General features: G+C 39.7%; 1 protein-coding gene across 1 annotated transcript in view; it reads left to right on the top strand.

The window, feature by feature from the left end:
- Nucleotides 1-9,905, top strand: part of BMPR1B (bone morphogenetic protein receptor type 1B) — a gene marked incomplete at both ends in the record, with an annotated part of 113,999 nt that extends 104,094 nt beyond the window's left edge. Inside the window, 3 exons of the mRNA XM_079713971.1 lie at nucleotides 3,922-4,097; nucleotides 8,155-8,285; nucleotides 9,780-9,905. Coding sequence (XP_079570097.1) covers nucleotides 3,922-4,097; nucleotides 8,155-8,285; nucleotides 9,780-9,905 — 433 coding nt within the window. The remainder of the gene's footprint in view (nucleotides 1-3,921; nucleotides 4,098-8,154; nucleotides 8,286-9,779) is intronic.
- Between the last annotated feature and the right edge of the window lie 2,135 nt (nucleotides 9,906-12,040).

Below are 12,040 nucleotides of genomic sequence, written 5' to 3'. Positions count from 1 at the left end.
AGCACCCACATTTTGATGGTAGAAATGTATCTTTTCTGTACTTTTGTCCAGTTTATTTAGAGGACTTTTGATCTTCAGAGCCTTGTGCCTCTAACCTGTGCCTTAATCCTTGACATGTATACTCTTCTTGGTCCTCATCCTGCTGAGTTCTTTTTATTTATAAATTTTAAACATACAGAAAATACAAAAAATAATGAGTCACTCATGTAATAATTTAAGAATGATATTAAGAATTTGCCTTATTTTTGTCTGTTCTTTTTAAAAAAAAAAAAGAAATCCAGCGTTAACGAACCCTTTTGTATTCTCCTCCCTGTTTTAGCCTCCCTTTTCCCCCCAGAAGTGACCAGTATCCTGGTTGGCATTTATATTTCCTGTATGTGATTTGACAATTCACACACATATGTGTGCGTGTAGCCACTGCAGCACATGGAACTATGTTGTGGGTTTGGAGTTCTTCTCCGACTCGGCCCCCTTGTGCTCTATCCATCTTTTCTTGCCAACATCGGCTCTCAGCCCTCCCGGCCTCCATGGAAAAGGAAGGCAAGGAAAGCTGAAGGCACCCTGGCCTTTTCTTCTTCCTTCCTTCTGCTTGGCCCTTTCCTTCAGCGACTCCGTACCTCGCCTTAAGGCTCTGCACTGTCTGACTCTCCGTCTCTTTTTCTTCTTTTACTCTTGCTGCCCGAGTGTTAAATCACTCTAATTTCTCTTTTTTGGTCTTGAAGATGAATACAAGTGCCATTTTTCTCTGCCCTTATTTGAAGACAGGTAAGATGATGTGACTGTAGACCTGGGAGAGAAATACAGTATAATCACTTTCAAGTAGAGAAGCCCTCCCGAGGGAAGAAGGGATAGAGCTGTGTGTCTTGGAGGATCTGATACTTTGTAATGTCACATGGGAATTACTTACAGTTAGTATGTTTGTTCTTTACATATAGTGCTAAAGGCATGTGCCATTGGGTTAATGTCACCTGTTAGAAAATTAATTTGCTTAACAAAATTCAGTTTATCTTCCTATATACCTGTAATGTCTCCTTTTATGGTCTACAGAGATTTTTACATATCTCTTTAAATCACCCACAGTGAAGTTTACTATAAAAAGGCCTTTTCCGGGCTTCCCTGGTGGCGCAGTGGTTGAGAGTCCGCCTGCCGATGCAGGGGACACGGGTTCGTGCTCCGATCCGGGAAGATCCCACATGCTGCGGAGCGGCTGGGCCCGTGAGCCATGGCCGCTGAGCCTGCGCGTCCGGAGCCTGTGCTCCGCAACGGGAGAGGCCACAACAGTGAGAGGCCCGCGTACCTCAAAAAAAAAAAAAAAGGCCTTTTCCTTCTTTCATTTAAAGTACATTCTTTATCTGCCGTGTGCGAGGCACACTGTGAATGGAGACGAAGGGTGCTGTGCTCTTTAGGGAAATAGCAAATGATTATGACAGTTATTCAGAGCTCAGAGGAGTTTACTGTCTTAGGGTGGAAGATGGATATTTACTGAGATACTACAAGGGAGAATATTTATTCAGATTCTTCTAGGGGAAGATATTTACTCAGGTACTCCCAGGGGAGATGTTTATTCAGATACTAGTGGGGAAGCCCCTAGGATGGGGAGAGAAAGGTTGAAGAGGCACAGCAGTGCCGAGCACACGTGGCCTGTGTAAGGGACTGGTTTGGGGGCCTTTGATGGGCAAGCAACATCCTTGACTATATGTTTTTTCAGTGTTTGAGGGAATGAGAGTTTAGAGAACTATGTATAGTCTGCCCGTCACAAATCTTAATTCCGTTATCATCGAAACCAGTTACCTCTTAGTTTTCCAGTAGATGTCTTATCATCGAATACCAATTACATCTTAGTTTTCCAATAGATGTCTCCATGTCACAAATTCCATCAGCCCTTCCTGGCCTCCCGAATCCAAATAAAACATTAAGGACCTAAGTGTCAGAATGGAAAGGAATTGCCTAAAATCTTAATCACCTGCGGTCAGAGTATGTCTTTGGCTTAAATGCGCTCCTGTAGGGCCCATGCTAGGACTGTTCTTGGTTGCCTTTCCCAGGACATGTTCTGGAATGTAATTTAGGCCCCTTACTGTCTTCTTTCCATCTGCAAACCCCCATGTTCGTTTCTCTGCATAGAACCCAGAATCCTCTATCCAATCCCAGCACTGTCTTTCTCTAATGATTCAAAATTATAAATTATAACACACACATATAACATATGAATGAAATATCCACCGTGTGTACATGAGAGGTGTCAGTGGGCAGAAGAGGAGAGAAATTGCTTTATACTTGAAGATGGAGCCTTTGTGGCATCTTTTAAATCTAATGGTTATCATTAAGCCTCTTCTCTGCTCAGCGTTCCTTCCTTACTCTGTACTATTTAGGTACACAGGTGACATTTTTCTATTGTATCCTGCTGGTAAATACTCTGATTCACGTTTTAAACTCTTTCTAGTCTTAGAAAAGAGCCCAGAGCACTAAGACCTACGTTTACAGATGTAAGGAGTACCAGCTCGTTAGTTTTTTTTTCATTTTAAAAAATTTCCACTTTAACTTTTATTTTAGGAAAAGAGGCTCCTTCAGAGTTGTTGCTTTTAGAAGATCCCAAGGGGCCTAATGAGTATCCTAGTGACACGTCTGATGAACTAGCTTTAGCTTAAGGATTTTAGCTGGAAGTGAATTTTAAACAGTCGTAAGAATGAAGCTTTATATTTATAAGTGTTAGTAAATGTAAACAGTGTTGAGATATACAGAGTTTTAGAAGACAGAGATTGAGGCGATAAGATCAGGCCCAGAGGTTTTTTCCCAAAAGCCACTAGTGTTTTGCTAAGTTTGCAGTTGTCTGTGACACAGCATGATAAATGTGATATTTGACTTATGCAACTGTTTTCCACGTTGAGGAAAAAGAGCATATACATGCTTGAGAGTCAGTGGAGTGTGATGAAAAGAAAAAGAAAAACTCTTTCTTGAGAATCAGGAGAGAGGAAGGTTTATCCAAGATTTTCCACAAACTTCAGTTTAATTGTGAGTTTTTGTACAAGACCTTTTCTGTCTCGTAGTTTCGTCATCCGTCTAAATGGGGGCTCATCGCTCCTCAGTCCCAGTAATTTCTATTGAGCTGTGGGACTTGTTAGACTTGTGATGTGTGCTCGGTGCTGCACTGGCAGCGATGTTACACGTATCCTCTCATGTAATGGTCAGCCTCTCAAGTCATCATAGTTCAGCAGCTTTGCAACATGGGTTCATAGCTCCGGCTCCAGCTTGCTGTACTGAGGCCATGGTTCCCATGTGCCAGCCTCTAGATTGGTGTTCTTCCATCAGGAATTTCTTCCCCATCTATGGGGAATAATAATGAATGGATCATGTTGTGAAATTTTCCTAAAGCTAAAGATATTATATTCAATTATTTCCTTTTGTTATTAAAAATACATGTTATTCAGTTTATGAGATAATAGTGATAGTAGAAAGCTATTTTATAGGTCTCTGCTTATCAAAGTAAAACATATGCAAATCTTTGTTGGTCCTCTCTTCCCGTCCCTTTTTACTTGTTTGTAGCTATAAAAGCCTCCCAACACTTGGCTTAAGAAATACTGTCTCAAACCAAATTGGCATGTGCACCTGCCAATTTTAAGAGCAAAGCTACTAAAATATGAAGGGAAGGATGATATTTTTTAGATATTTGGCAATAATTTAGAGCTTACATTTGATCTAGTGGCAATGCTATCCTATATTTGGCAGCTTCATTCTGATTGAATATCATCTACATTGGGTTTTTACCTGTGAATATTTAACTTTTGGCAAGAAATATTTTTTAAGGAACCCTGAAAGGATATCCTTTCCCACCTTTCACTAAAGCCCCGGGTCAGGAATCACCTTGACTTGTCATTTGTTGGTCCTCTTCAGTGCTGATAGTGCCTTGCTTTACTTTTTCCTTAGTGATACGAATGAAGTTGACATACCACCCAACACTCGAGTTGGCACCAAACGCTATATGCCTCCAGAAGTGTTGGATGAGAGCTTGAATAGAAATCACTTTCAGTCTTACATCATGGCGGACATGTACAGTTTTGGACTCATCCTGTGGGAGGTTGCTAGGAGATGTGTATCAGGAGGTAAGTGACAGCGATACTGTTGGAGCTACTACAAATCCTTTCTTTCTGATCAGAAATCAGAGTTATCTTGTTTACAGAATCAGGTTTGATTTGATTTTCCCCTTTATTTCTGTTGATGCACTCACAGTCCTCCCAGGAAACAGTATTTAACCTCTTAGAATGATCTTTGACTGCCTCCTTCCCTTCGCCTGCTACTGATGAGTCTCTTCCAGAGTTCCCTCTTGCCTTTTCAGAGATCACCCCCTTCCACCATATGTGTTTTCTCCTTTCTCTCTTGAGCTCTTCCTCCAGCAGTTGCTCCATCAAGTCAGACCCCCCGCTCCTGCCCCTTCCAGCTTCTTCCTACCAACCTCCTGGCTCCACCCCCAACGTCAGTGACGCTTTCCCTGTGGCTTCCTGTGCACAGATGAGGGGAGACACAGAAGTGTAGGGCGGGGCACCCATTGTGGAACCCCTCTACTTCTTGACTTTCTGTAATACTTCCTCATAAAGCAGTTTGAAAACATCAGTTTGTAGCAAAAGGAAGTTAAAGCATAAGAATATCATTATTGTTCATGATAACTTTTCTACAAACGTAAGGATTCCCTAGTAAGACTAAGAAGACATTCTTAAATATTCAGAGGTAATATTGTTGCTTGTAGTATTTTGCTTACTGCTGCATAATCTGTTTTTGAGTAGGTGAGGTGCTGAGTTGCAGGCTCTTCAGTATCAAGCGCCCTGTTTATGCCTCTACTCATAGTCGTGCTCGTTCAGAAACCTTGACACTGCTGCCTTTTCTCATGACGGCTAGTTCCTCCCGTTCTCAAAAACGTGAGCTTGTTCAAGAGTGTGAAAGTGCAGCATGCACTTAACTAGCAGGGGAATTCTTTTTCTTGGACCTGCCCTTTATTATTTGTGAACCTTTGACAGGTTACTAAATTTTTCTTTGTTTCAGTTTTTTTTAATTGTCAGAAAGAGGTGAATTATTGGATCTACCTCAGATGGTTGTGAGGTTTCAATGAGTGTAGAAAGAATTAAAACTGCCTGGCGTATAACTAGCACTCAATACATGTTAGCTGTTATTTTGAATTTTCATTTTGGTTGGCAGAGACTTAACTTATATTTAGATTAATATTTAAATATGAAGGAGAAACAGTAAATCAACAGGCATTCACACTTTTTTAGAAAGATCATCTTCAATGATGTCGTGCCTTCTAATCACTCTGGGAATTCTGTGCCTCTTATGCACATTTTAAAATAGAACACATTCCCTCTAAAGTAAGAGAAGTCTTCAGTCCAAAAGGAAAGTTAATGTATGTAGGAAAATTTTCCTAACTAGATATTCTATAAATCTCCCATCATAATTATGATCTCATGCTTTATTAAGAATAAATGAGCCTATTTTTGAATAATATGCCTACACTTATTTTATTGATAGGTTTATAGAAGTTAAAAGAGTAGTAAAGCACAAGATTACTTTTCTAATTATGTTTTCCTAAACATCTAAAGCGAATAGGGCTACAGGAAGCCTATATTTGAAAACCTGAGGAGGACCGGAATAAAGGAGAAATGATTCTCTGCTTAAAAAAAAAGCCAGCCTTATGTAAACAGCAGGATATTAATTGCCTTGCTAGGGCTGTCTTTGCCTGTGGAGGTTCAAGAGGTACTAAAAAGTTACCTTATCTCTGTATGAGATTGATGTATATTTGTCAGAGATTCCCAGCTCTACCTCATACCAACTGTATGGCCTTGGGCAAGTTACTTAATCCTTCGAAGCCAACTTTCCTCATCTGTAGAGTGTGTATAATAATGCTATCTCATAAATGTGTTTGTGAGAATTTAATAAGATAAATTATATAACATACCTACCTCCATGCCTGGTGGATAGTAGACTTGCAATAAATGAGTTTCTTTTCTCTTCCAGGGAGGCAAAGCACACAAATTCTATTCTCTAACACTTTCCTTTATGAAGATATTGCAAGTTTGGGGGCTCATCTTTCTAGTCCAGGTACTTTTGGGTAAAGTAGACACATCCAGCTGTAGGCCTTTCAAACTTTGGCAGCAAAAGAAAGTTTTGAAGGCAGCAGACATGGAAAATTTTGATAACTTAATTGCATGGTAAAGAGAAAGGAGTAAGGCCTAGAGTTCAATGACAGACTTAGATTAGTTGATAATTTTATGTGGTTGGCTCTGTATCTGTTTTCATATATGCATCTACCCCACCATCCATACATTAGTCCATCCAGATAATGGCACCAACATTAGGCACTGAGGGAAATTTGAGATAAATTAGATTGACATCATCCTTTCTCTCAAGATGTTTCCTGAGCCATTGTCTTGAGAATTAGAAAAGGAGGAAGAAGGGGAATGAAGTGAGCATCTCCTATCCATTAGACCTTGTGCTTTCATGATCTTATATAGAGATGACACACAGTGGAAGGACATAGTAACATAGATAATACATATAATTATGCTCTGTGATCTCAGCAGGGGACAGAATAAATGGTGAGTTGGAATGGTCTGAAAAAACTTTCAAACCTTCTGGTCCTTTATGATTATAAATGGGTTTGAGTTTACAAGAAAGGACATAATACAGACTCCAGATTTTTTTTAGAGTAAACCCTCAGTGAATTTTATGATGTAGTGTATTATCTTCCAACCTAGTGGTATCTGTCGTGGTCCAAACGCAGGTTGGAAAAGAATTTCCAGACACAAGGCAGAATGTAAAGAATATAACATTTCTTAGAGGGAAGGGTCGCTGCCAGAACAGCGCGCTGACTTCCTAGTAGTCTGGGAGAGTCGAGCCTGAACATGTGCTATTGATCAGTTTTTATAGCCAGAAAACAAAGGAATGGTCCGAGGTGAAAATTTCATTTACTGACTGGTAGAGACACATGCACCTTCCCTCTATAGGGTGGGAGTGGGACAGGGCATATGCCTTTCCTTATTTGGGACAGGTCCTCTTGCCCAGGTGGGCTCAGGAATTTTGTAACCATGGCAACATGGTGGGGAGGGCGATTAAGAGTCTGGTAGGGGGTGTAACGCTGAAACTTTTTCAGGCAGGGTTGTCCTTTGTCCTTGAAGCACCATTGTCTTTGGAGCACCACAGTATCATCTTGTTCAGATAAAAAGCAATGAAATTTCTATAAAAGATGATTTAGAATAGGGAGAAAGGGTTCTCCAGAAAGATTGTTCAGAGCAGCATCCTCTGAGGACAGAGGCTGCTTATAATTACTGTGAGGAATTACTCAAATAAGGTCAGAAAGAAGACAGAGGTAGCCTGCTTTTTTAAAGGACAAGAGGAAAAAAGGTAGAAGTTAGGTACTAGGGAAATGAAATGAGATAGAATTTAGCATGATAAGTACCTTTCCTTAAAGATGACATTCTTTTGTATTTCTTAACCGTTCTTTCAGCACTACATATTTTTTTTTCTAATAGTGATATATTTCTTGTAGACAGTTCCGATAGATGCAGGAAATTTAAAGAAGAAAAATCAGACAGTCATTGCACCTAAAAATCATGGTTAATATTTTTAGGTGTGTATAGTTTTCCAAATTTTAAATGTGCAAAAATGCATTCTTATGATTAAGCAGAAAAAATGTAAATCTGACATTTTGTTCAAGTAGGATATACTGCCAAATTTATTATGAGGCTCATAAGCGCATGCTGCAGTAGTAGAAATAGTTACATGTTGTGCAGTATGCATTTGAGGTGTGTCTGGCAAATTTGCAACAAGATTTAATATAGATTTTAAAACGTTTGGCGCACAGTACAAGAGCCTTTATAAAATCAGAAGTAAACTTGAGATGCTTGTTTACTTAGCTTTTGGAAGTTAGAAGAAAGGCTTGAAGGCATATAATATGTTTCATTATGCTTTCTTTTCATTTTTAAAAATTAGATCGTATCATTTGGGCACATTTTTTTCAAGGTTGGTGCTGTTTTTATTTTTGTTTTTGCTGTTTTTCAACCTGAACTTGTCTTTGGTACCGATAGAACTTTCCTTAGAGAATAGTTTATTTGTTAGACTTTTATTTCCTCTTCACAGAAAATAATAACATTAATGAAACCATATTTTCAGGTATAGTGGAAGAATATCAGCTTCCCTATCATGATCTAGTGCCCAGCGACCCCTCTTATGAGGACATGAGAGAGATCGTGTGTATCAAGAAGCTGCGTCCCTCCTTCCCCAACCGGTGGAGCAGTGATGAGGTGAGGCTGTAGGTCACCATGTGGATGTGAACAGTGTCAAAACAGACTTTTCTCCTTTTGCCAAAATTCCAAATATTTATCACAGGAATTCTTTTTCTTTGCTGTGATGGTAAGGGTGCCTCATGGCAGTAATTTATATGGAGCTAAGTGCAGTGTGTTAAATTATCTGTTCCTTTCTCCTGTTTGATTTTGCCACTTCCAAAATACATTGAATGGGTCAGCATTTAGCCTGCATAATCGATAACATTATTTCATTTGTTGGTGATGTCCTGACACTTGCGTAAAGGCCGTTAAATAACTGCACATGTGTTTGTAAAGCATCGTGAATTTTCTCCATGACAAACTCACGTACAGCATTCTCCCGTTTTGATGAGAGAAAAGTACAGCATCTGAAGAATTCGGTTTTCTGTACATGGAAGTGGTACAAGTTGACTTAGTTGAGATGCCCGACTGTGCTGTGGATCTTCGTCAGTAAGGATGGCGCAATGCTGTGGGAAAAATCCACATTTGGCCTGGCTCTGAGCCCGTCCTGGTGAAACCTAACCAGATCTAACAAGGAGCTGCCCAGAGGAAGAAGTGAGCCGGCCAGCCTTGCCTTTCCTGCCCCACCTGCCCTCTGAGCCTCTAAACCTGCCCAGGCCTGGAGAGTCTGGCAGCATTCAGAGGGCTGGAACGTTCAAAGAGGAGGTTGAAGCATCCCCCCAAAAAATGTACCAAAGCCAGTGCAGACAAATGGACAGAACACTGTTTATAAACTAGTTCTTCACTGTTAAATGCATTTAAAAATAACCTTTGGTTCATTGGTTTTGTGGCCAGTTACTGAAATGCTAAATAATACATACATTTTCCAGTGAGCTGTGCAGAAAGCTTTATGAAATGCTGGAGTTTATATTATTTTGAAGGTGGTTATGGGCATTGGTATTACTCAAAATCCCTTCACTGAGGATTTCTAATGAAGTGAAATTATGCTTTTCAGCAGGAAGGCCAATAATTGATGTACCACAGGAGAACACAGGAGAAAGTTGTAGTGAGGCTGTGCACAGGTCATTAATCTTGTTAAATGGTACAGTGTGATGCTATTACTGTAGCAGACAGCTGTGATTTAGGAATAACCATGTTTGTTGGAATAGTATGGAATTAGATAAAAGATTGGAGCTCACCGAGTGTTAGAAACAATCTGGGCGTGTGCAGTGGAATACAGACTCCCTGGGTATTTTTGTACGTGTTTAATCTGACTTCAGAGGCGCTCTTGTACAATCAGCAAAACCACCTGCTTGCTCCTTTCACAAGGAAGCCATGAAAATCTTTTTTCATCACTTAAGTTTTGCATGATGAGAGAAGAATTTTTATGGAATTTTAAGCCTACATGGTTTTAAGAGTATCTTTAAAAAATATATTCAAACTTCAGAAATCCAAAACTAAAAGCCAATACCAAGTGCCAACCTTACAGATAATACATTTCTCTAACTCCAGTTTTCCTTTTCCTTCCCGCAGTGTCTAAGGCAGATGGGGAAACTCATGACAGAATGCTGGGCTCACAATCCTGCTTCAAGACTGACAGCGCTGCGGGTTAAGAAAACACTTGCCAAAATGTCAGAGTCCCAGGACATTAAACTCTGAATTGAGGGCAAAAATAAGCATCTCTGGAGAAAGCCAGTAGATACTCTTCTGTTTGTGGGCAGAGCAAAAGATGTTCCAGAAGCATCCACAGTACAAGCCGTGAACATCATCCTGCTTCCCAGTAAGTTTAGCCCCACCTCTCAGGGAGCAGCTTGGACAAAGAGAAGTTCCCAGAAACACGGATTCATCGTGTCTGTTTGTAGGAGGGAGAAACTGCTTGGGTAACTTGTTCAAGATATGATGCATGTTGCTTTCTAAGAAAGCCCTGTATTTTGGGATTGCCTTTTTTTTTTTTCAAAAGATGCTTTAATTTTGCCAAAATAAAACAAATAATGTAGATGTTTTAGGGTTTATACTATTATAGTTTAAATAATAACAGCAAAGTTCTTCCCAGAAACTCTCCTGGAAGGTAAATTAAAATACGTGTTTCCATTGGTAAAATTTTGTTGCACTCTACCAACCAACAGTCGGTGAAGTTGGAGAACAGAATGGAACTCATCTTCAGAGCCCCTGCGCCCTGTGCCTCTTCAGACCACTGCACTGGGGCGGCCGCAGCAATGTGAATGCACCCGGGTACAAGCACCACCTGTCTGGGACCACGTTTGGGGATTCCTGCAGGTGACCTTTTGCAGCTTTATAGGATAGGGAACAAATGAAGGTTTTATGTGACTCTGTTAGAAGTAAATGTTGACACTGTTCTTCAGAACCGCTTTGTGTTTCTGATTCTGGTAGGCTTTTTCTTTCACGGTAAAGTCCCTTCCTTTTCATTAAACACAAAAAAGCTTTTTTTTTATGGGCAGAGAATTGACCCGTACATGCTTTTGATCTCTCAAATGAAGGATCAATATTAAGTATAAAATTGCCATCAGTTGTGTTGAAGACAAGGCGCTTTAAAATAGAGATACTTTGCTCTTGTGCTGCGAGAAGATCATGTCAGAAAGTCAGGGGATGAGGGTACAGGTGCACATGGCTTGTTTCTTCTGTACGTGGAAGAGCCCTTCACAGAAGCGCAAGGGGAAATGTATGCACAACTTATTATGTACAGACAAAGATGGTTTCTTTTTGTTATTATCTGCCTTTTTCTGTGTCTGAGTTAAGGGAAGGAGAGGAAACATGTGTTAGGTTAATTTAACTAATTTTAATTTTAAAATAGATAAATATAACCTCCAAATGGGACAGCAGAGGAATGCTAGTGGAGGCCACAGAATATTATGGCTGCTGTGATTTATTATTCTAGAATAGATATGGATCGAATATGTATATCTTAATATCTTATGTGATAGCTTCACATCTTAGGAATGCTGACTCAGTTTATTTTATTCTCATAACGTTCAATTCACTTTTTAATTTATTATTTTTTCTTCTCTGTGGCACTTGTGCAAAACATCTTTTCACCTATTCAATTATGTGGTGTTTTAACTTTTGAGCAACATGAGTCAAATCATTGACAGGGCCAGTATTCCTTAGCAACAGGAACCTAATAAAGGTTAAAATTGTACACATCCCTCTCAACTTTATTCATTTACTTCCTGACTGTGCTTTTCTTTTGCTTCTTAGAAATTCTATAGTGTTTAGTAAAGAACTGGAAAGTACCCCCCTGCCCAGCCCTTTAAAAAAAAAAAAAAAAAAAAGATGTTCCTTCCAGAATACTCCAGGGGGCAGTGTTTTATAACACATTTTCATTTCACCACTTGGTGGCTGAAGGATGGAGGGCTTTGAAAATGTGACAGCTGCATTAAAAATGAGAAAACATTTTCCTCACTTCTGAAGTGGGCTTGCACTGGTGACTTGTTCCTCCAGAAAAGCATCCTAGAGCAGAGACCAGCTGTGAGCTGTGCTTACGGTTTGGGAGAAGCATAAGGAGAAACAGTGTTCTGTATTCAGCATTCACTCCCCAGTGCTTCCTAACCACATCTCCTTTGTAACGAAGAAAGAATATTTCCTTAATCCTTGAATATGAAAAAGGTTTCTGCTTTTTTCAAAGATTAAAAACAGTTGGTTCCAAATATAATCAGAATGCTGCTTTTATTGATATTAAGATAACCTCAATAGCAGTGTAAAGGTTCCTTTCTCTTGTGTCAAATCGTATTCTTTGTGATAGCTTAGAAGGAGTCTGTGGCTAGAGCTAAGTGTGA

Source organism: Hyperoodon ampullatus (genome assembly GCF_949752795.1).
Source record: "Hyperoodon ampullatus genome assembly, chromosome: 1".
NCBI classification, from domain to species: Eukaryota; Metazoa; Chordata; class Mammalia; order Artiodactyla; family Ziphiidae; genus Hyperoodon; species Hyperoodon ampullatus.
Note: the sequence above shows the minus strand (reverse complement) of the source record. Positions and strands in the feature narration are given on the sequence as shown.